Source organism: Salminus brasiliensis, chromosome 2, assembly GCF_030463535.1.
Source record: "Salminus brasiliensis chromosome 2, fSalBra1.hap2, whole genome shotgun sequence".
Classification (NCBI taxonomy): domain Eukaryota; kingdom Metazoa; phylum Chordata; class Actinopteri; order Characiformes; family Bryconidae; genus Salminus; species Salminus brasiliensis.
The window spans coordinates 49090264-49116446 of NC_132879.1; the positions used below are offsets into that span (position 1 = coordinate 49090264).

Here is a 26183-nt window from a genome sequence, read left to right on the forward strand (position 1 = left end):
CCCCAAAACATCACTGCTCTAGAGGAGATCTGCATGCAGGAATGGGCCAAAATACCAACTACAGTGTGTTTCAGTCAATAACTGTGTATGAAAAATAAAGGGCGCTAAAATAATCCCTACATATGTCACCCAACTCTGAGTGTGTGTGTTCCTTTTGACGTCGCTGTAAGAAAAGAACATAGGAAATCATTTTTACTAATAAGAGAAACAAATGATCAGTGAAATAATTGTGTTAAAAGCAGTGTTTTATATAAATGACACTGTGTGTACTTCTTAAACACACTCTGAGCCACACTGATCTACAGTACAACAGAAATAGTCCTGAAATATGTCACTTTACATGTAATGAATATCAAATAAATTATAAATAAATGATTATTAAATAATTAAATATTATGTATTTATGAAGCACAATTATTTACAAATAAAAGGCAATTTATTTATTTATTCTAATTATAAATGAAAATAATTTTTTCACAAAACTGTTTGAGATGCACTCAGGTCCACATAAATGAGTTTGAACAATTTTATTCTGAGCTCCCCCTACAGTCAGGAAGTGTAACTACAAATGAATTCACCCCCCAAAAAGGCTGAAGGCCCAGTGTTGCCATGACACTTGTGTCCATGATGAGTGTGTGTGAACTTCAAACCACAACTGTGTATAGATGTTTTACATTTCATAACTGTCCCGTTATTATTATTACAATTATTATTGTTATTATTATTATTATTATTATTATTATTATTATTAGTAGTAGTAGTAGTAGTTTGGTCCACTATTTCCAATATGACTCATATTTAATTAATAAATGTACAATTCTAATGTATCCATCACAAATTTCCACTTACTCACATTTATAGATGCTTTATTAGTCCTAAGGCCTTTCACCTGAGGAGTGACGTCTAGGCCACAGTACAGATGCACTGCTGCATTATAATGACTACATGAGTTATTAAATGTTTTGAGTAATTTCAAACCAAGCATCCAGTTTATTGACAGTTTATTAATAATCATATAGTTATTACCATAACAAGCACAAGTTCATTCTCAGTTGAGTTAGAATGGACAAAAATGTGTCAGATCAGTGACTATAAACCTGGTGTGATATTTGTCTCTGCATGCTGGTTCTAGCATCTCCAGAACCTCTGTCCTGGGCTTTACACACACAGCTACATCAATCTGTCATTAAGAATAGAGTGAAAAGTGAAAAAACTACCAGTAACTGGCAACCTGGTGGACAGAAACAGCATGTAGATCAGAAAGGTCAAAGGTCAAAGTTGTGCAAACAGACACAGATCACATCCAGACACATCACATCTGAGCTCAACACTGCAGTGCAGACAGACACAAGCAGCAGGTTCATAGCACTTACTGTATCTATATGATTACATGTGGTCAGCGGTGCTTAGAGCCACCTGCAGTCATTCCCACACTACTGATCCAACATCATGTAGAATCCATTCTAAGACCAATTCATTATGTCCTGAAAGCCACAGGAGGAGGAATGTGCTCCAATACAGCTCTGTATATCTGAGAGATCACAGGAGAGATGTTGGAAGACCATCAGTAACTTCAGCAGGTCAGTAAAGAGACAGAGGGGCTTCACAGGCCTGAATATAGACATTAGAAATGCTCTGCTGCCATCTAGTGGAGAATAAAGAGAACTGCAGCAACTGATGCATAATGCTTCTGTACAGCAGAAATAAAGACTAAAAAATATTAGCATAATAATATTATCATTAAAATATAATGATTATTATTATTATTATTATTATTGTTATACTTATTTAATTAAATTATTAGTGTTATTTGTTGTATTCCTTTATTAATCATGGGTTTCTTACACAGAGCTCTGCATAACAATCTAATGAAGAAAATCTCACCTGCCTCGATTCAGCCGAATCAAACAAACTGTATTAGACTCAGTTTAATTTGCTGTGAAGTTTAAAGAGTGATAAACAAGTATTTCTGTTCACATTTGTCCTAACAGTGTGTTTGTGTGTGTGTGTGTGTGAGAGAGAGAGTGCTGGGAGGGGCTTTATCAGTGTATGGATCAGCTCTCTGCAGGTGCAGCATTAAAGCTGTATTACACTGGAGTGTTTCCTCTCTCTGAAGTCAGTCTCCTGTATGTTGGTGGGTTTCCTCTTCTCTCTCTCTCTCACACACACACACACACACTCCTCTAGAGAGGGAGGTGGAGTTGTGTTGATCAGCGCTGACGCTCTTTTGATAAAGATGGAGAAAGAAAAAAATGCCTCCTCTGATTTGTCACTGAAAATGTTTGATGGTTTCCTCTCCTCTTTCTAATAAGGTCATAGTGAGTGTGATTGGCGGCTGTGGGGTCTCTCTCTCACTCGCTCTCTCTCTCTCTCGCTCTCTCTTCAGTCTCTCTGGGGGAGTGGAGGTGAAGCTTGTTCTGCTGCTGAGTTGAACGGAGTGTGTGCAGGTCAGAGGGAGATGGACAGCTGTGTGCTCCTCATTCTTTTGTCCTCCACGATCACACTCTCCACAGCTGGTAAGTGAACTCTCACCATCAAATAATCAAAAAGATTTAAAAAGTATAGATTTTTAGTGTTTTATTGTAGTTTTTAGTAAATATAATAAAATATATCTCTAAAAATAAAATACAAAAAGATGGTGTTTACTGGTGTGTGTTTCACTGTGTCAGTGAATGTCAGTCGCACATTGCGCTGTATCAGCAGCTCTCCCTTTCTTTACAGCTCAGTAAAGTTAGTAAAGTTTACATCAGTTTTTTCTCAAGCGACGATTAAATTCCAATTTTAATGTTTAAAGTCCGGTTTATACTGACCAGAACAGCTGAATATTTCATCTTCACAAGATCAGACCTAACCTAAGATGTTTGTTTTTTTAAATCAAATTGAAATAAGTCCATTAGTAAACACAGTGAACGTCATCAGCAGGAAATTCTTATTAAATCAAGACTCGAAATTCTGTAGAATAACTTCAGTCTGACAGACCCTCCTGAAAATGTTCCTCATTTATCTTTACAGTAAAGTCAGACTACAGTCGTGTCTCTCTCCAGTACTTACTCATACCTCCCTATTAAATATATATATATATATATATATATATATATATATATATATATATATATATATATATATATATATATATATATATATATAATTACATCAACACTATACACACATCATCCTGCTAAATGAACTGAAAGACAGAGATTGTGTTAAAGTAAACGAAGCTCTGCTTAGTGTCGTAACTTTCCAGTGACCTAAAAAAAGACAATAAGCTCAATACTACAATATTAAAATTAGTAACTAATGTGGGGAAAAAGATCTTCCAACTGCTCACTGCTCTGATCCCTCCTGTCTGTCTGATCAGATACTAATACTGATACACTGTCTTGTTCTAAAAGTGGGAGAATATAATTGAACACCCCCCCGCACATACACACTTCATGTTTCTGCTGTGATGTCATCCAGTAAAGCATCCAGTAAAGACACACTGTCCAGTAATCTTCTCCTTTTCTAATCTATCGGCTGACCGAGGAACAGGTCATACAGTGAAATCTGACATTCCTCTAATCTACTCCATCATTTTGGTGTCATTTCTGTCCAGTCTCCACACAATCCAGACAATCTCAGGACCCAGAATCACTCACTGGAGGTTTGGCTGTGTGTGACTGGTTGCTGTAACACTTGAGAGGATGAAAGTTGTTGGTGTTTTATCTGTTGATCAAATGCTGTTTCTACACTATACTGAATTTACTGCATCCTCACCTCTCTGTTGTTTAGGCAGTGTGAGGTTGGTGAATGGTGGCAGTCGCTGTGCTGGAAGAGTGGAGGTGTTTCATGATGATCAGTGGGGAACAGTGTGTGGTTATAATTGGGATATGAGTGATGCTGGAGTGGTGTGTAGAGAGCTGGGCTGTGGGGAGGCTGTAGATGCCCCACAGTATGGTCACTTTGGACCAGGATCAGGACAAATCTGGATGAATAATGTGCGCTGTAGAGGATCAGAATCTACACTGAAGAACTGTGGATCAGATGGATGGGGTGAACATTACTGTGATCATGATGACGATGCTGGAGTCATCTGTTCAGGTAAAGTGCACTCAGTCATACCATCCTGAATAACTGTGTTTACATTTTACCAGGATCTTCACACCAGATTCATTTAAATTAATGGTTTGAGTGTAAATTAGTGCTGAATATGTTTCTACTTTGAGCCAATAATATATAAACACCACTAGTTTTCAATTAAGCAGCAGACTGACTAACACTCCTCACAACACAGTGCAGTTCCCTCACTGCTCAACACAGGATCCTCTCCTGAATCTGAGGATGAACATTAGTCAGAAAGAGTGAAAGAAGAGGTAGTTCAGTTACTTCCCCTGCATGTGTCCATGTTCCATATTTAAACACATAATTTATTGTAAAAATATTAATCCTCACAATACTTCCAACTTTTAACCAGTAAAAAGTTACACATGTATCCATAACACTGTTCAGAAAATACATCAAATACAGTAGAAACAATAGATACTGTAAAAACAGTAAATCCAGCAATAAAACATTAATAATGATCTCAAACCAAAACAAACCCAAGTCTTAAAGTCTAATATTGATAAACCCTCCAACACATGCTTTAGCAGAGGAGTTCTATGTAGTATTGTCCTGCGGGTTAGGCCAGACACAGAGGGATGAACACGGGCAGAGATGGGTCCAATGCAGGTCATTTATTAACACTCAAACACACAAAGAGCCAAAACAAAGCAAATGAAGCCGCAGCTACCGGCACAACCCTGAACACAACACAAACGAGACAAACCAAAGGGCGAAATCAAACAGACCTGAGACCGGGGGGTTACTTGGGGGACCAGCTACTTGGCAAGAGTCTAGAGGGGGTCTATCTTGGTAGAGAGCGCGAGCGCTCGGCCAGGTGGTCTGCTCGCGAACGTGGACGAAGAGCCGAAGCTGTCCTAAACGCACCGCGAGCCGAATCAGGAGCCGAATCAGGAACCTCTCGCTACCTCAAGATCCCAAACTTGCAATTCTCGGCAAGGAGCTCAGCGTCGAAGCTCCTGAAGTACCCCAGCCTCAGGTGAACCGCATGAACACGAAACGAGTCACTGAAGCAATACAACGAACCAAACAGGAACCAAGCGAGGAGGAAGTCCTTATATGGGCCTGTGGGCGGGGGCTCGGAATCGCCCCGGGAGAGGGCGCTATACAGAGGAGCTGACAAGTATCTATGTAGAATTATACTTCTTTTTATATTATTATATACAATGTTATAGTATTATATAATTTTACATTATGAATATATTTTTTGTTTAGTTTTTACATTGAATATTCTCCAATATATAAACCAAAAAGTTTGCAGATAGAAATGCCAAACTGCAAGGAACGTTCCTAATGAATTAATTACCCTTAATTATTTACCATATTAATATTTACAATATAGATCTTGCTATAATTATCAAACACGTTTAGACAAACATTCCTAAAAAGCTGCAAAACACATTAAGGAATGTATTGAAAGGATCTAGCAAGTCTTTAGTGGCATAACAGCTCAGAATTTCACCCTTTCTCATCCACTGTGGGCTAGACTGTGGGGCGTTGTTTAAACATCATGGTATAAAATAAAAGTCTAAATTTGTCATTAAACCAAAGCTAATTCTAGTCTGTAAGAGTGAAAGCACTGGCATCTGAGTTTCACTGCAAAGCAAATCACTTCAGTCATAGAGGTGTGGTCACTGTAAGGTCGAGTCGTTAACATTCTGCTGCTGTTCAGGTCACTTCAGTCACTTCAGGAGTAGATCAGCTGCTTATCTCGATCAGTTTTCTCCAAGCCTGACTGTCATACATACACAGGGTTCAGCTCTGTGATCAGTTCTACAGCTCAGGACTGCTTTCTGAATAAAACAGCAGCAGCAGCAGCTCCAAACATGCAGAGCTGAAGGAGATTCTGAGTCTCTGTGAAACACAGTTTCTTACGCTCTGATGGAATCGTGTGAGCAACCATGTGGGATATCAAAGTAAAGACCTAGTAGAAGCCTAGCAGCCATGTGTGACACCACAGCAATCCCTTGGCAACCAATGTGAATGGCATATCAACCACCTAGCAACTATTATGAAGTGCTTCGAGAGGCTAGTCATGAGGAAGACCCCACTGCCCTCTTCATTGGACCCCCTGCAATTTGCATATCGTCCAAACCGCTCCACGGACAATGCCATCACCACCACCCTTCATCTCTCCCTTACCCACCTGGAGAAGAAGGACACATATGTCAGAATGCTGTTCATAGACTTCAGTTCAGCATTCAACACCATCATCCCACAGAATCTCACCAGGAAGTTAAGCTTGCTGGGCCTCAACACCCCCCTCTGCAACTGGATCCTGGACTTCCTGACGTGGAGGCCCCAGTTAGTCCAGTTCGGGGACAGCACCTCCAGCACCATCACAATGAACACTGGGGCACCCCAGGGCAGTGTACTGAGTCCTCTGCTGTTCACCCTGCTGACTCATGACTGTGTTGTGAAACACAGTTCTAACAGCATCATAAAGTTTGCAGATGACACAACTGTGCTGGGTCTCATCATACAGTCAGCATACAGAGCGGAGGTGCAGCAGCTGACAGACTGGTGTACAGTCAACAACCTTCACTAAAATGTGGACAAGACCAAGGAAATGGTTGTTGACTTCAGGAAAACAAGACACGGCCACTCTCCGCTCAACATCAACGGCTCCTCTGAGGAGATCGTTAAGAGCACCAAGTTCCTTGGTGTCTACTTAGCGGAGAACCTCACCTGGTCCCTGAACACCAGCTCTACAGGCAAGAAAGCCCAGCAGCGTCTCTACTTCCTCCGGAAGCTGAGAAAGGCCCGTTTCCCTCCACCCATCCTCACCCTCTTCTATAGCGGGACCATAGAGAGCATCCTGAGCAGCTGCATCACTGCCTGGTTTGGGACCTGCAAGACCCTCCAACGTATTGTGAGGACAGCTGAGAGGATCATCGGAGTCTCTCTCCCCTCTGTCATGGACATTTACACTGCCCGCTGCATCCGCAAAGCAACCAGCATTGTGGATGATTCCACCCACCCTTCACACAGACTGTTCTCCCTCCTGCCATCAGGAAGAAGGTACTGCAGCATCCGGTCCAACACGACCAGACTCTGCAATAGCTTTTTCCTCCAAGCCATCAGACTTCTCAACTCAACTCAACTTCTGAACTGATGTCTTTTCTGTTACATGCTCTCTCTCTCTCTCTCTCTCTCTCTCTCTCTCTCTCTCTCTCTCTCTCTCTAACTTTTTACCCCAGATAAAATGGGAAGCTTTTTTTGCACAAAGCATTTGCACTAATAACTTTACTACCTCAGTGGACTCAATATATATTACACACTGCATATTATGGACACTGCTGCCAATTATTTATTATTCTCTGTCTGTACTGTGTTGTGTTGTCTGTCCGCACTTGTTTGTGTTGCACTTGTGTTCTGTATGCACTGTCTATGTTGCACCATGGTCCTGGAGGAACATTGTTTCGTTTCACTGTGTACTCTGTATGTAGTTGAAATGACAATAAAACCCACTTGACTTGACTTGACTTGACTTGAGATCATATAGACCTCTTTTACATCAGCGGTTCTGAAACAGGAATTCATGACAGAATCTCTGTACAGTATTACAGTAAAAAGAAGTGAGCTGATAATAATCTTCCCCTGAGAAAAGCTTATTAAGCTTATTAAGAAAAGGTGTTGATCAGCTACTTCACCTGCATGCATCCACATTCTTTGTTGTAATTGTTCTGATAAAATATGAATTCCCACAATACTTCTAAGCTTTTTTACCTGTGAAGTTGCACATCTGTGCACATGTATCCACTACAGTCTTGAGGAAATACAGTAAATACAGTAAATAGTGATAAAACAAGAAAATAATAGTCTTTTACCTTTAGAAATACATCTCTTTTATCTCCAAATGAAATCCTTCTAAAATAGGTTTACCAGATAAATTCTATGGAGTCGTTAAATGATACTTTGTTTTCCTTTTTATTATTTTCCAGTTTTCCCATTGAATGTTAGATCTTAGATATAGAGGACCAAAAAGCTTGCAGCACAAAATGTCACCAAGAACATTCCTAATACATGTATTACACGATTAATTAATATAATATAATCAATATAAACACGATTAATGATTCATTTTCCAATATTAATATTCCCAACAAAGACTTTACCACAAATATCAAACAAGCATTACTAAAAAACATGAACACACATTTGTGTTGTGTTTGAAGTGAATGTATTTGAAGGATCCTGCAAACAGAACTGTGTCAAAAACTGCAGAGACTGAGAATTTCAGTCTTCCCCGGCTGCCGGCTAGACTGTGGCTGCAGCTGTTGTTCAGAGCTTGTGGTATGAAGTAAAAGAGTAAATATGCCAAATAAATAAATATACCAAAGCTAACTCTGCCAGAGTTAAAGACTTGGTGTCTGAGAGCATCTCGAGAATCTGTGTAAATATGGATTCACTATTCACTTTTAACTCTGTGAAGGAAATCACCTCACTCAGAGAAGTGTGGTCACTGTGTGAGGAAATGTCTTTAACATGCTGCTGCTGTTTAGGTCTGCATTCATTAATAATAATCATTAATAATTAATAATAATAATGCTGTTATTGTATATTAGATTATTATTAAAAAAATAATTATAGTGTGAAGTGTTATGTTCATGTTTTCTTGTAGAAAAAATATTTTGTTTCTGCAACAAAAAAAGAGAATGTAATTCAAATACACACACAGGTCACAGGAAGTCCAGACTTACTGGTGGTCCTCATCTGTGCTCTGGGAGAGTAGAGGTGCTTACTGTGAAGACCTGGGTCACAGTGTGTGATGCTGACTTTGACCATCAGGACGCAGAGGTTGTGTGTCGAGAGCTGGGCTGTGGGCTTCCTGTGGAGGTGCTGGGAGCAGCTGCTTTTGGCAGAGGGGAGAGTGAGGTGTGGTCAGAGGAGCTTCAGTGTAGAGGGGAGGAATCTGACATTACTCTCTGTCCAATATCATCTTCACACAAAAACTCAAATTGCTCCCAAAACAGCAGTGTGGCACTCATTTGTTCCGGTCAGTGTGAATATGTGATTTTCAATAAAATAAATATTGTACTGTGTTTGGTCTGTACTATAGTGTCTATAATTTACAGGTGAATGAGAAGTTAGTTGTTTTTGACCTTTATTTTACATGTGATCTGTTCTGTGCTTTTTCACTAAGCTTTTGAGCAATTTGTTGACACACAGGCGCACAACTGGTGAACGGCTTGGACTCCTGTTCTGGTCGAGTGGAGCTCCAGTACCTCAGTGAGTGGGGCACAGTGTGTGATGTAAGTTGGGATATGAGAGCTGCCAGTGTCCTCTGTGGTCAGCTGAAGTGTGGGAGTGCTGTGGCTGTGTTGGGGTCAGACTGGTTTGGGGAGGGGAGTGGCCGGATCTGGGCTGATGTGTTTGATTGTCAGGGGAACGAAACACACCTCTCAAAATGTCCCATTTCATCATGGAGTCGAACTGCATGCTCTCATAAACAGGATGTTGGAGTCATCTGCAATGGTGAGATCTAAAATTGCAGTAATATGAGTAACTAAAAGTTAATGATCCCTCAATTTTAACCAACTGATGTTTTTCTTTTCAGGTTCTTTTCTGGCGTTTCATGAGGGGCGAGTACGGTTGTCTGGAGGGAAGGAGTGTGAGGGGGAGGTGGAGGTGTACTTCAGGCAGGACTGGGGGAGAGTTCTGCTTGACTCCTGGAGTGAGTCTGAGGCCTCTGTGGTCTGCAGACAGCTGGGCTGTGGTTTTCTACACAGCATCTCCAGCTCCTCTTCATCCAGTTCTGAACACAGCTACATGTGTGTGAAGGGTTTTAACTGCTCTGGGAGTGAAGCTCATCTGGGGAACTGCAGCAGTGCACCAGCAGTCACTTGCAGCTCCAGAGAACAGCTGTACATCACCTGCTCTGGTGAGTGTTAACACACATAAAGGCTGAAAACTAATGTGACATCTGATCTAATTAAATATAATCTAAAAATAATTAATTAATGTAATTCTTATAATCAGAAGAGAATCTAAGACAATCATGTTTCAGAATTATATTTTGTGCTAAAACTACCTCTGCTTGTGTGTATGTATAAATGCATGTATTTGTGGGTGTCGGCCTAAATGCAGCCATCAGGCTGGTTGGTTCTGGGGGAGACTGTGCAGGAAGGCTGGAGGTTTTCTACAGCGGCTCATGGGGGACAGTGAGTGATGACTTGTGGGATATTAAGGATGCGCAGGTGGTCTGCAGACAGCTGCAGTGTGGAGTGGCCCTCAGTGCTGTGGTACCAGCCCGGTTTGGAACTGGAACTGGACCCATATGGCTAAATGAGGTGGAGTGTAAGGGGAATGAGACGTCTCTGTGGAACTGCAGATATCATCTGTGTGGAGAGGGTGAATGTGGACACAAGGACGACATAGGAGTCTTGTGCTCAGGTAAAAATTGACAGTCAGTGCTAATGTAGCATATTTCAGTTATTTGTACAAAAATGTACAGTATACATTAAATGAAAAATGAGGACACTAAGATGGTTACAAATCATTTGTATTTGAATTACTATTCTACAGTCCAGTGGATATGATGAAAGATAATATCTAATTAATATTTTATGGAAAAAGGAGCACATTCATGTCATATAAGTTTAAAATCTCAAGACATGTCCAAAGTAAAGTCTTCCTTCTCCCACCAGAGTTTAAAGAGATCAGACTCACTGAGGGCTGTAAGGGGAATCTGGAGGTGTTCTACAATGGAACCTGGGGGAATGTGTGTGTAAATGGGATGGATGAAGAAACAGTAAGTTTGATCTGTCAGGAGCTGAACTGTGGAAGAACTGGCAGTGACTCCTCGACCAAAGCAAGAGTGGAATCAGCTCCTAACTGGCTGGATGATGTGAAATGTAGGAAACATGACTCCACTCTCTGGCAGTGTCCATCCTCGCCCTGGGGACAGAACACATGTAATAATAACAATGAAGTGGCTCAGATTACCTGCTCAGGTAGATTATTCCGTTCCACAGTTTTTGATCTTTTTTGCCATTGCAGGAAATATTCTATAACATGTGCATTTAATTTACTGACATAGATCTGTAGGTCAATTTGTTCTGTGACTACTGTATTTTCTTTCTACAGAAGATGGAAATCCACAACATTCTCATCGAGCATGCTTTCTATCCCCAGAACAGAAAAAGTGCTCAAGTAAACCAATCATTTTTACACTTCTAAAGGAATGACATAAAATGCAGTGTCACAGTGAAAAGCATCCCTTTATAATTCTAAACTTTTAAGCCAAACACAATTATCAAAATTCCACATGTACTGGAAAATGAATGTATGTGGCTATATATGTATGAAAAAGAACATGAAAATGGCAGCTTCACTTTAGTCATGGTCAAATGGTCAAGAACAGTCAAGGGTGCTTTTGTTCACTATGGCAGGATGTAAAAGTGTGTAATGTCGATGATAAGCAGTAAAGATAAATGCACTGCTATTGCAGACCCTTTGTTGTGCATCTCACCCTGAGCCCACCAACAAACATAGAAAATTGTCTATGTAGAATTTAATTGCTGTAGATTGCTGTGGGTTTAGTATCCAGACTGGTTAGTCAGTGTTTGTGTCTTTTCATGTGTGGTGTTCATGATGTAGATCACCAGCACCTCAGACTGAGCGGAGGAAAGGGAAGCTGCTCTGGGATGCTAGAGGTGTTTCATAATGCTGAATGGGGGTCTATCTGTGCTGATTGGTGGGACATGGAGGATGCTCAGGTGGTCTGCAGGCAGCTGGGCTGTGGTCCTGCGCTGAGTGCAGATCAGCAGACTGGTGGAGGGACTATCTGGATGAACAAAGTGAAGTGTAAAGGGAATGAGATTCACCTGTGGGACTGTGGGACACCTCATTCCCTGAAGAACCACACTGACTGCTCCTACAGGGCTGGAGTCACCTGTGCAGGTCAGAGGAGCTGTCTGACTCCAATATAAACACTTTTACTAAATCATATTAAAATCAACAGATTATAATTATTCTGTTTTTACAGACAGATCTGTGCCTACGACTATAACAACCACCATCTCCACCACCACCGGTACCCTTTTCACCTCTTAAGTCATTTTTCTAAATGTTTGTGAATAGATTGTTCAGATCTACACAGTTCTGTGTTTTTATTTCCAATTTGTCTCACAGTAAGGAGAACAACCCCTCCTCCACAAACTCTTCTACCAGCAGTTCCCTACATCTATCCAGTGTCTCTCCTGGTGCTGGGAACGGTGCTCTTCCTGGCCTTAGTGCTTCTGGTTGTGCTGTTTAACCAGAACAGAGTGTTCAGGAGAGGTAGGGAGATTCGGAGATCATCTACAATCCACTTTCTGTACATTCTCTAAACACCATCAGTCCTTCAGTCTGTCATCAGTCTTCTCTTCTACTGAACTGACTCCATGTTTCTCTCTGTCTCTCTCACAGTGCTCTCTAAGAGGAGGCAGAAGACTCTGCCTGAGGACATCTATGAGGAGATCGACCCCAGATACATCACCAACAGAAATTACTCGACTCAGCGGAGTGAGTGTTCTGTGTGCACACATCACATTTGTACAGCTATTACCAGTTTAACCTGAATACCAAATTCTAACCGCAGGTGTGTGTGTGTTTGTTCATGCTTGCTTGTGTATATGATGGGATGTATCAAAGGGAAACTGGTGTAAGCAGGGGGAGGGATGTTTGTGAGGGAATGAATGTGTGATGGTTAGAATTAGAAAGAGTGAGTGTGTGTGTGTGTTCATAAACTTAACAAGCTAGTCCAAGCTAGAACCACTACTGCTAGTCAGTGAGTGAGTGAGTGAGTAACTAGTGAGTCAGTAAGTGAGTCAGTTACTGAGTCATTTAGTGAGTGAGTGAGTCAGTTAGTGAGTCAGTTAGTGAATCAGTTAGTGAGTGAGTGAATAACCTCAGAGGAATCGAGAAGTGACTGGCAGTCAGTGAGGGTTAAAGCTTGTGTCTGTTGAGTTCATCTACTGACTGAAGTCCAGTATTCAGCTCAGTTCACACTGATCTCAGCACTCAGAGGCTTGTGGGAGGATCTGCTTCCTGATCAGGTTTCATGACTGTTCTGATCTCCTCCAACAGGACGGATCCTCTCTGAAGAACAACATTCAGGATATGAGGACGTGGATGAGGAGTTTATATCAGGTAAGGGGATCTATCTGTGTGTGTGTGTGTGTGTGTGTGTGTGTTTGTGTGTGTGTGTGTGTGTGTGTGTGTTTGTGTTTGTGTTTGTTTGTGTTATGTTGAACAATAAGAAATTAGATTATTAAATAATTACTACAATTAATATAATTGATTAAATCTACAGTTAAACACAGTCAAATTGGGCAATTAAGGGAAAAATTGTGATGAATTGTTCATTATTATTTATTTTTATTATAATTGGACAGTGTAATTACAATGTACAATGTAAAGAACAGCTGACAGATCGTGTTAAAAATGAGGAAATTGAGATACACGGTTTGGAACTGAGGCGCGGGGCTGATTTACACAGAAACCAACCTGCCTCGCGCTTAAAGTCTCATCATCCATTGCAGCACTTCTTTAACATTACAGTCTCATCACACTAAAGAGCGCACGTGTCAGTAAGGAAGGGGAAACGCTCCTGCGTTACGTTCACGGGGACAGAGAGCACACTGTTCCTCCTATTGTTTTACGCAGTTTTTATGTGTCTGAGTTTACCTGTAAAATACATAAATGCACGAGTTTCACTGTGATGAATTGAAATGTGTCGATTTTTGGAACATTTTTATTTATTATATTAATGTTTAATTCATAATCAAAATCAAGTTGCCTTACATGTACATTCATCTAAATGTAGTTTAAGAATGCAGAAATGTACTGAATGAATAATAGAGTCTCTTTTAAAAAGAACAAATTAATATCATTTGTAATTATTGGCATAATACTTAAATAAACAGAACAGGGGCAGGCATGACAATACAGTTCTGTTTACAATAAAATAAGAACAATTATTTTCTTCTTTTCCATAAAATTAAGATATTTTACAGTGTGACACAATTTATAGTTTTTCCACTGAAATTAAAACAGAATATTTCATTTTATGTTTTTGTCCGTTTTTGTTTGGCAGCGTTTCCTTACAGACATTTTAAATTACAAATAATATAAATATTAGTATGGACATAAACCTTTATATAATTAGCTGCATGTTTAATTACAGGTGATTATTTTAATTGTGAAATTTAAATTGTGAATGAAAGTATTGTATCTGTTCTTTAAAATAATAAATAAATGTAATTTGTAATTATTGTCATAATTCTCTAAATATCAGTTGTTTGTTAATTTACAGATAATGTACATTTACCCGGTTCTGTTATAACACAATTCTACTGCTTTATAAATTTTTCTACAAAATAAGAATTTCTTCTTGTTAAAAGTGAAGAAATTAAGATACAAGGTTTTGAATTGAAGCGCGGAGCAGATCTACACAGAAACCAGAGCAGCTCTAACCGACCTGCCTCGCGCTGAAAGTCTCATCACTCATTTGTAGCTTTTTAACATTACAGTCTCAACACACCAAACACTCACACACACTCACACACACACACTAAACACTCACACACACTGAACACTCACACACACACTAAACACTCACACACACTAAACACTCACAGACACTCACACACACACTAAACACTCAAACACACTGAACACTCACACACACACTAAACACTCACACACACTAAACACTCACACACACTGAACACTCACACACACTAAACACTCACACACACTGAACACTCACACACACACTAAACACTCACACACACTAAACACTCACACACACTAAACACACACACTAAACACTCACACACACTGAACACTCACACACACACTAAACACTCACACACACTAAACACTCACACACACTGAACACTCACACACACTAAACACTCACACACACTGAACACTCACACACACACTAAACACTCACACACACTAAACACTCACACACACTAAACACACACACACACTAAACACTCACAGACACTAAAAACGCATACACACTAAACACTCACAGACACTAAAAACACATACACACTAAACACTCACACACACTAAACACTCACACACACACTAAACACACACACACTAAACACTCACACACACTAAACACTCACACACACTAAACACTCACAGACACTAAAAACTCATACACACTAAACACTCACACACACTAAACACTCACACACACACTAAACACACACACACTAAACACTCACACACACTAAACACTCACACACACTAAACACTCACAGACACTAAAAACTCATACACACTAAACACTCACACACACTAAACACTCACACACACTAAACACACACACACTAAACACTCACACACACACTAAACACTCACACACACTAAACACTCACAGACACTAAAAACTCATATACACTAAACACTCACACACACTAAACACTCACACACACACTAAACACTCACACACTAAACACTCACACTAAACACTCACACACACTAAACACTCACACACACACTGAACACTCACACACACTAAAGAGCGCACTGTCAGTAAGGTAGGGGATCTTGTGTGATCTACAGGAGTGTGTTTTTATTTAGTTTAAAATGTAGATGAAGATCCTAAATAAAACTAACAGCGGTGTTACTGCACTCTTCTCATGTGCACCAAAAGACTCCCGCTACGCTGAACTGTGTAAGAGGACAGGGACCCCACTGCCCACCCTTGTGTTTTACGCAGTTTGTGCGCTTTTACGCATCCCTGTGTTTTAACCACTCTGTGTGTTTATGTATCCGTGTTTACCAGTAAAATCCATAAATAGATGAGGTTTGCGGTGGTGAAGGGAACTGTGCCGATTTTTGGAACATTTTTATTGATTATATTAATGTTGAATTCAAACACCTACATCTTACATCTACATTAATCTAAAAGTAATTTACTAAAGCAGAAACGTCCTGAATAAATAATATAGTCTCCCTCCTTTAATAATAATCATCATAAAAATAATAAATGAATATAATGTGTAATTATTGTGATAATACTTTCAAATAGCAGTTGGGTTGTTAATTTAAAGATAGTGTCTGTACATGTACCCAGTTCTGTTTACAATATAATAAGAATTACTTTTCCCCATAAAATGAGGATTTTTTACAGTGTGACCCAGTGTAAAGAAAAACTGCCAGATCATGTGAAAGTGAAAACATTGAGATACAATTAATCAGATCTGAGTTGTGGAGCCGTGGTTGCTTTTCTCTACAGCTGTTGTATTTCAGTCTGTGCGCTCTCTGGTGCATTTACACACAGGGTGGGGGTTTAGGTTTGTGCTGCGGGTTTATGAGTTTTGGGAGGTTTTTACGCACCGGGAGCAAAACAAGGAAAAAGGTGAAGTTCACTCAACGATAAATGTCCTTTTTACATGTTGATACATTTGTAGACACATGCTGCACCACCTGCAGCGCTTCACCACCTGCAGCGCTTCACCACCTGCAGCGCTACTAATCTGACCAGTACTACCTTTACCCAAGGTTCCCCATCATATTTAAATTACTCGAGATTTCTATATTATGTTTATTTAAACTTATCTGTCAAAATTGAGCACATCTGTTTAGGTCTATTCAGCTTTAGCTATCCTTTAGGAACAGAGGACAATTAGTCTAGAACAAAGTGGCAGCTCCCATCTATTTTCTATTGGTCGACAAAGGAACAATACCTGCCTCATATTGTGACAGATAGAATATGTATCATAAACATTATGATCTCTCTCTAATATCTCATGATATTGTTTATGCTAGTTGAAGTACCAACTGCTTTAAGATGTGCTGGTTGATGTAACGTGTGCCAGCTGTCTGAGGATATGTCGGCTGATGTTCCAGTGGCTTTATCATGTGTCTTTTGATCTGCTGGCTACTTTACTTAGAATGCTGCTCAAGATCTTCAGGATAAGATGATAAGATACGCCCATGTTTCACAGAGACACAGCGCGTTAGAGCAGCTAGCAGTGATGATTTCATTGACAGTTGCTGCTTTAGATCCATGAGGTTGTATGTTTAACAGCCCTAGTTTTATACAGGAGCTGCTGATGCTCTGAAAACCTGATGATTCAGTGCTGATCTTAATGAGGAAATACATGACTGCTCTGATCTCCTCTAACAGGAAGTATCCCCTCTGAAGAACAGCGTTCAGGATATGATGATGTGGATGAGGAGCATCTCTCAGGTCAGAGGTCTTATGATCCAGGTTGAGTTTCTGTGCTTTTCTAGTAACATGTGCTGCTCTTTGTCTTTAACAGTGAGTCTAGTTTGTTTCACTGTTTAAAGATTTGACTGATCTTTAGATCTGAAGATGTTTGAAGTGTCTTAATCTTTTAAACTTGGTTCCAGGCTCCCATTCTTCATTCCTCTAATTCAATAATAACTCAGTTTCCACTGTTTTCTGCGATTTAATGAGTTTAGTTTTTTGTTTGTTTTAAATATTTTATATTAATTTCTAAATGTAATTAAAACTTATAAACTTTCTTCTTTTTTTCAGAAAAGTCTCAGACTGGAGTAAAGACAGAATATTATGATGATGTCATCACCAGTGGTCTGATAAGTGAGTTATGTTATTAATGAATCTCCTGATTTGATTTTACATTAAACTACAGTGTAAAAATCTGATGCCCTGGTTATAAAGACAGTCTGCTTTTCTTTGATTTAGGTGATGCAGAAAAAGAGGACCTAGCAGAGAGCTATGATGATGTCATCACTGCTGGACAGATCCCTGATACTGAAGCAGGTGTGTTTCTGTTTTGGGGTTTAAGTTCAGACAGAAGCAGAAATTAAGCAGAGATTAAAATATGATAAAATGATAAGAATTAAATACATTTCTAAATGTAATAGATCATTTGACGTGACTTCATCAGTTAGTGCTCAAGTAAAGACTTTTAATGGTGGGACAGATTCAGGACAGCTTCCCAATCAAGCCGAGGTTCAGATTGCTTCAGCATTTGCAAAATGTTTAGTTAAGAAGCTTAACAGCCTGACCGGCTCTTCACCACTCACTAAGCCCCACTACTAGACAACTGTTTCCAATTGAAGAAGCTTCTGAGCACAATGCGTCAAATATGAGGTTTTAATGGAAAAGGTGCAGAAATACCCAGTTCAATTCTAATGGTTTTCTAGTGTGCAGTTGAAGACGTATTTGAAGACACATCATGCTCTCTCAGTCTCTCAGCAGTCTAAACAGCTCTAAAAGACGTTAGGTTTATTTTCAGAGACCCCTGATCATTTACACTATGGAGATTTTACAGGGGGTCCTAATGGTTAATTAGTGGGTTATACGTTGCCTTGTTCAGCGGTTATATCTGAAACACCTGGGAAACACAGTGTCCTAAAAACCTGGTTTAGATGGTTTAAATATCTCTGTTTTATTTTAGAGAACATTGATGAGAGTTATGATGATGTCATCAGTGGTGATCAGAGGTCAGCTGATGTAACAGGTATGACTGTAATGTAACAGTACTGTAATCTCCATCGTGAACACAGTCACTGATGATACTGATGCTGATTTAATGAGCTTTCTCTCTACATTCTGACAGAAGACGTGTCAGATAACTATGATGATGCTGTTCCCACTGAACCAAACTCCACCATTAAGACCAGTAAGATTTTATTCATGTAGAGAAACCATTACAAACTTCTACAATCTGAATCTTTCTTATTCTTATAACTGATCTTCTCATGTTGCTGCAGTGGACACAGCAGTGGACACACCAGAGGACACACAAGAGGACTCACCAGTGGACACACCAGCGGACACACCAGTGGACTATGATGATGTCATCATTGCTGAACAGGATGTAGGAGTAAAAGGTGAGCGACTGATCATGTGTTCGCTGCTACATTACAGATGTGTGGAGGGTGGATTAAGTGATAGGAATAAAAGGTGGATTAAGGGATTTAAATGAAGAGCAGCACAGTGTGGAGAAGAAGAGCAAAATGTTTGAACAATCAAACCTTGGATTGAACTGGGTTTTCTAAATCCTCTCCCACATCATTCTATTCTAGTGATGTTTTGATGAACAGTGAGAGAAAAACCTCTGATAATAAAGTGTTGTTGTGAGACGCTGCTCTCCACTCATTAAAAATGACTCTTTCCTTTTACAGATTATGAGGATGTGAAGGAGGAGCCTCAGACTGAGCTGAATCATGTGACTGAGAGACCACAGCCGCTGTCCTTCTTCAGAAAATTACATACAAACCTCTTCAGACGCAACAAATAATTTCATTATAGATTAAATTATAGATCATTTCATTATAGATTAAATTATAATCATTTCATTATAGATTAAATTATAATCATTTCATTATAGATCACAGTTCATTCATTCAAACTGTTTCACACTTTAGTTTACTTTACTTTTTATCTTTATGAAAACATTTCATATCTTATGTGAGTTAATTAGTTTAAGTGTAATTAGTTAATTATTCATTATTTAAAGTCTCATTAGAAGAGTTTAGATAATTATTCATTTGCTACCATAAAAGCTGCAGATTAGTCTAGATGAGGGCTGTGACTGTTTTCCAGTAAAGGGCTGTTCGTCATTTCTGAGGGTAAAGTAGTGAAATATGTTCTGGTGAGAAATAATTGGTTAAAGCTGCTCCTCAGTTCAACCCCTGATGATCAGAGAGACAGCTTTCTATTTTTAGTGCTGCAGTGCTGAAATCAGGCAGCTTTTTATTCTTATTAATAAAACATTTATAGAAGAGAAATGAATGATCTGTTATTGTGTTAAACTGATGAAAAGAGCACTTCTACAATGATCTGGTGATGATATTCTTATAATTATTACATCATATCCAAACAATCACAATAATAAGTTAATTAAATAATAAATAAATATAAGGCTCGCGGTCGAAATGCATCTTTAAAAAACAGCAACTGTAAAAGAATATAGTAAAGTTTTGTAAATGTACTGGTGTACATTTTTACAGAGTAAATTATTTTTACAATGTTTTTTCTGACTATTTTAACCATCATTAAACTTCTTATAAAACTGAAGAATTTGTCCTTGAATAAATTTGACTCTTTATTACAAAATTATGTTTGCATTTGTTTGATTTCCAGCTTTTTTCCTCGCGCTACACGCAAGGTTTGTGTTTTCCACTCGTTTTTAAACCCACCCCTTTAAGCCCCCTTCTGTCGGTCGTGTTCATGAAGCTGCAGATCCTCCGAGTCGCGACGCGGCGGCCTGGGTTCAATTCCCGCGAGACTTTCTTCAGTCTTCAGCTTCACTCTGAGATCAGCTGATCTGCACTGGGGCCGATGGTCACGTGGTTGTGGAAGCTCAAACCCCGCTCTAGGTGATCACCCCATATATTATTATTATTATTATTATTATTATTAGTAGTAGTAGTAGTAGTAGTAGTAGTATTATTATTAGTATTAGTATTATTTTAGTAGTAGTAGTAGTAGTATTTACATGTTTAATTACAGTTAAATATTGAAGATTTACATACATTTGATTATTTTAAGAAAGCTGAAAAATACTGACGTAAAACTTAACAGTTAATAACAGTTAGTTTCTTCATTTATAGAGTGTATAAAATTATATAAAAAAAATGTAATTTTCTTTGTAAAAGTAGGGAAGGAGGGGTAATGTTTAAAGTTCTCCGGTTTATACTGACCAGAACAGCTGAATATTTCATCTTCACAAGATCAGACCTAACCCAAGATATTTTTATTTTTATTTTTTTTATCAAATTGAAATAAATCCATTAGTAAACACAGTGAACTTCATTCACAGCATGAAATTCCTATTAAATTAAGACTCGAAATTCTGTAGAATAACTTCAGTCTGACAGACCCTCCTGAAAATGTTCCTCATTTATCTTTACAGTAAAGAAGACTACAGTCGTGTCTCTCTCTAGTACTTACTCATACCTCCCTATTAAATGTATATTACATCAACACTACACACACACACACAATCATCCTGCTAAAAGACATAAACTGAAAGACAGAGATTGTGTTAAAGGAAACAAAGCTCTGCTTAGTGTCGTAACTTTTCAGTGACATAAAAAAAGACAATAAGCTCAATACTACAATATTAAAATTAGTAACTAATGTGAAGAAAAAGATCTTCCAACTGCTCACTGCTCTGATCCCTCCTGTCTGTCTGATCAGATACTAATACTATGTCTTGTTCTAAAAGTGGGAGAATATAATTGAACACAACCCCCCCCCCCCGCCCCCCTTCATGTTTCTGATGTAATGTCATCCAGTGAAGACACACTATCCAGTAATCTTCTCCTTTTCTAATCTATCGGCTGACCGAGGAACAGGTCAGACAGTGAAATCTGACATTACTCTAATCTACTCCATCATTTTGGTGTGATTTCTGTCCAGTCTCCACACAATCCAGACAATCTCAGGACCCAGAATCACTCACTGGAGGTTTGGCTGTGTGTGACTGGTTGCTGTAACACTTGAGAGGATGAAAGTTGTTGGTGTTTTATCTGTTGATCAAATGCTGTTTCTACACTATACTGAATTTACTGCATCCTCACCTCTCTGTTGTTTAGGCAGTGTGAGGTTGGAGAATGGTGGCAGTCGCTGTGCTGGAAGAGTGGAGGTGTTTCATGATGATCAGTGGGGAACAGTGTGTGATGATGAATGGGATATGAGTGATGCTGGAGTGGTGTGTAGAGAGCTGGGCTGTGGGAAGGCTGTAGAGGCAGTTACAAATGTTCAGTTTGGGCCAGGATCAGGACCAATCTGGATGGATGATGTGGACTGTAGTGGATCAGAATCTACACTGAAGAACTGTGGATCAAATGGATGGGGTAAACATAACTGTGGTCATGGTGAAGATGCTGGAGTCATCTGTTCAGGTAAAGTACACTCAGTCATCACATCCTGAATAACTGTTTACATTTTTCCAGGATCTTCACACCAGATTCATTTAAATTAATCGTTTGAGTGTAAATTAGTGCTGAATATGTTTCTACTTTGAGCCAATAATATATAAACAAACAATAGATACTGTAAAAACAGTAAATACAGCAATAAAACATTAATAATGATCTCGAACCAAAACAAACTTAAGTCTTAAAGTCTAATATTGATAAACCCTCCAACACATGCTTTAGCAGAGGAGTTCTATGTAGTATTGTCCTGCGGGTTAGGCCAGACACAGAGGGATGAACACGGGCAGAGATGGGTCCAATGCAGGTCATTTATTAACACTCAAACACACAAAGAGCCAAAACAAAGCAAATGAAGCCGCAGCTACCGGCACAACCCTGAACACAACACAAACGAGACAAACCAAAGGGCGAAATCAAACAGACCTGAGACCGGGGGGTTACTTGGGGGACCAGCTACTTGGCAAGAGTCTAGAGGGGGTCTATCTTGGTAGAGAGCGCGAGCGCTCGGCCAGGTGGTCTGCTCGCGAACGTGGACGAAGAGCCGAAGCTGTCCTAAACGCACCGCGAGCCGAATCAGGAGCCGAATCAGGAACCTCTCGCTACCTCAAGATCCCAAACTTGCAATTCTCGGCAAGGAGCTCAGCGTCGAAGCTCCTTAAGTACCCCAGCCTCAGGTGAACCGCATGAACACGAAACGAGTCACTGAAGCAATACAACGAACCAAACAGGAACCAAGCGAGGAGGAAGTCCTTATATGGGCCTGTGGGCGGGGGCTCGGAATCGCCCCGGGAGAGGGCGCTATACAGAGGAGCTGACAAGTATCTATGTAGAATTATACTTCTATTTATATTATTATATACAATGTTATAGTATTATATCATTTTAGATTATTAATATATTTTTTGTTTGCTTTTTACATTGAATATTCTCCAATATATAAACCAAAAAGTTTGCAGATAGAAATGCCAAACTGCAAGGAACGTTAATAATGAATTAATTACCCTTAATTATTTACCATATTAATATTTACAATATAGATCTTGCTATAATTATCAAACACGTTTAGACAAACATTCCTAAAAAGCTGCAAAACACATTAAGGAATGTATTGAAAGGATCTAGCAAGTCTTTAGTGGCATAACAGCTCAGAATTTCACCCTTTCTCATCCACTGTGGGCTAGACTGTGGGGCGTTGTTTAAACCTCATGGTATAAAATAAAAGTCTAAATTTGTCATTAAACCAAAGCTAATTCTAGTCTGTAAGAGTGAAAGCACTGGCATCTGAGTTTCACTGCAAAGCAAATCACTTCAGTCATAGAGGTGTGGTCACTGTAAGGTCGAGTCGTTAACATTCTGCTGCTGTTCAGGTCACTTCAGTCACTTCAGGAGTAGATCAGCTGCTTATCTCGATCAGTTTTCTCCAAGCCTGACTGTCATACATACACAGGGTTCAGCTCTGTGATCAGTTCAACAGCTCAGGACTGCTTTCTGAATAAAACAGCAGCAGCAGCAGCAGCTCCAAACATGCAGAGCTGAAGGAGATTCTGAGTCTCTGTGAAACACAGTTTCTTCTGCTCTGATGGAATCGTGTGAGCATGTGGGATATCAAAGTAAAGACCTAGTAGAAGCCTAGCGGCCACCTGTGACACCACGGCAATCACTTGGCAAACAATATGAATGGCATATCAACCACCTAGTAACTACCTAGCAACCGTTAGACATAGCATACCAACTAGTCAGCAGTACCATACCAACCAATTAACAATCAACTAGGAACATCCAAGCAACCATCTGGGATAGCAGTCACTTAGCAACTGCATAGCACTCATCTGGGACACCATAATAACTGCTTAACAACAACATTGTAATCACTTAGCATGACATAGAAACTACAAAGTGACTGCACAGCAACCGCCTGGTATACTGAAGCAACTGTCTAGAAACTGCATAGCATCCATTTGGGACGCCATAGACACTGCTCAGCAAAAGCAGAGTAATTACTTGGAACAGCATGATAACTGCATAGTGACCACCCAGGCAGCATATCAACCACCTAGCAACTGAAGAGCAAACATCTTGGACACAGTGGCAACTGCTTAGTGACAGCATAGCAACCACCTGGGATTCCATGGCAACAACTCAGAACAGCATAGGAACTGATAAGCCACACCATAGCAACCACATGGAACAGCGTACCAACTACCTAACAACCACATAGCATCAACCAGAGATGCCAAAAAAAGCTGCATAGCAATAACCTAGCAACCACATGTAAAAGCTTATCAACCAAACTGCAACCACATACCAACTACATTGGACACCATTTCAACTGCTTAGTAACAGCATAGCAACCACTTGGAATAGCATAGCAACTGCCTGGGACATCAAAGAAATATCACAGCAAACTTCCCACAGTAAACCTTTGAATAGCATTGCAACAGTCTGGGGTACCACAACAACTGCTGAGAAACAACAAACAACAACAACAGCAAACACATAGAAAAGTACAAAGCATAGTAATTGCCCAGCAATTTCATAGCAACCCATACCATAGTATGAGATACAATAGCAATCACTTACCAACAGCATCACAACTTCTTGTAAGAGCATAGCAACTTCCTAGAAATCACCTAGAAAAAGTTACTGTTCAAACACTGAAGAAAAGCACTTTTCTGGTTATTTATTACCTTTTACTGAAAATACGTGTTTCTCAGAAAGAGATAGAGCCTAGTCTAAGACTACATTTTCCTTTTAAGCTCCAGTCATAATTCAGTTAAGACTAAACTTAATACCTTTCTAGTCAAGTGTCTCAGTGTGTTTCTGTAAATCTACTATATTTTTCTATGCTGTGCAAAGTCTTAATGTAATTCAAATACACACACAGGTCACAGGAAGTCCAGACTTACTAATGGTCCTCATCTGTGCTCTGGGAGAGTAGAAGTGTTTCATGGAAAGACTTGGGGAACAGTGTGTGATGCAGACTTTGACCAGCAGGATGCAGAGGTTGTGTGTCGAGAGCTGGGCTGTGGGCTTCCTGTGGAGGTGCTGGGAGCAGCTGCTTTTGGCAGAGGGGAGGGTCAGGTGTGGTCAGAGGAGCTTCAGTGTAGAGGGGAGGAATCTCAGATTTACTTCTGTCCAACATCATCTTCACTCAAACACCACTGCTCCCATGACAGTGATGTGGGACTGGTGTGTGCTGGTACAGTATGAATATTTAAAACTTTGGTAAACGTTGCCACATTTTATTACCACAATCACCCAGTCTCTGCTCATTCCTGTTATTTGATGTTCAATCAGGACACACAAAGGCTCGCTTGATGGACGGCTCAGACTCCTGTTCTGGTCGAGTGGAGCTCCAGTACGTCAGTGATTGGGGCACAGTGTGTGATGTAAGCTGGGATATGAGAGCTGCCAGTGTCCTCTGTGGTCAGCTGAAGTGTGGGAGTGCTGTGGCTGTGGTGGGGTCAGACTGGTTTGGGGAGGGGAGTGGCCCGATCTGGGCTGATGTGTTTAATTGTCAGGGGAATGAAACACACCTGTCAAAATGTCCCATTTCATCATGGAGTTGAACTGCATGCTCTCATAAACAGGATGTTGGAGTCATCTGCAATGGTGAGATCTGAAATGGTTCACTGTGTCTTGGAGTAAAACTCTGTGTTAATGAACACTGTTCTACTGTGAGACAATGATCACCTCAAACAAGCAGAAAAGCTTTAAGATAAGTGATGATTTTCCTCTTCAGGTTCTTCTCTGTCATTGCATGAGGGGCAAGTGCGGTTGTCTGGAGGAATGGAGTGTGAGGGGGAGGTGGAGGTGTACTTCAGGCAGGCCTGGAGGAGAGTTCTGATGGACTCCTGGAGTGAGTATGAGGCATCTGTGGTCTGCAGACAGCTGGGCTGTGGTTCTGTACTCAGCATCTCCAGCTCCTCTCCATCCAGTTCTGAACACAGCTACATGTGTGTGACGGGTTTCAACTGTTCTGGGAGTGAAGCTCATCTGGGGAACTGCAGCAGTGCACAAGAAGTCAACTGCAGCTCCAGAAACAGCTGTACATCACCTGCTATGGTGAGAGTTACCCAAGTATTAAAAGTATTTTAACATTCTCAGGGGACTGATGTCATTTGGACAAATTATGATTTTAGCATCGATAAAACAATTATTTTGCTGTGTGAAGACGATGT

The 26183-nt window shown here is 39.9% G+C and overlaps 1 protein-coding gene across 1 annotated transcript in view; it reads left to right on the forward strand.

The window, feature by feature from the left end:
* Nucleotides 1-26183, forward strand: part of LOC140549708 (uncharacterized) — a 91715-nt gene that overhangs the window by 64106 nt on the left and 1426 nt on the right. The window contains 18 exon segments of the mRNA XM_072673457.1: nucleotides 3775-4083; nucleotides 8786-9109; nucleotides 9259-9582; nucleotides 9665-9988; nucleotides 10195-10500; nucleotides 10755-11060; nucleotides 11194-11259; nucleotides 11707-12009; nucleotides 12095-12142; nucleotides 12241-12387; nucleotides 12517-12612; nucleotides 13177-13239; nucleotides 18672-18734; nucleotides 21658-21966; nucleotides 24887-25201; nucleotides 25300-25614; nucleotides 25745-26038; nucleotides 26041-26067. Of these exon segments, the coding sequence (XP_072529558.1) occupies nucleotides 3775-4083; nucleotides 8786-9109; nucleotides 9259-9582; nucleotides 9665-9988; nucleotides 10195-10500; nucleotides 10755-11060; nucleotides 11194-11259; nucleotides 11707-12009; nucleotides 12095-12142; nucleotides 12241-12387; nucleotides 12517-12612; nucleotides 13177-13239; nucleotides 18672-18734; nucleotides 21658-21966; nucleotides 24887-25201; nucleotides 25300-25614; nucleotides 25745-26038; nucleotides 26041-26067 (3939 nt within the window).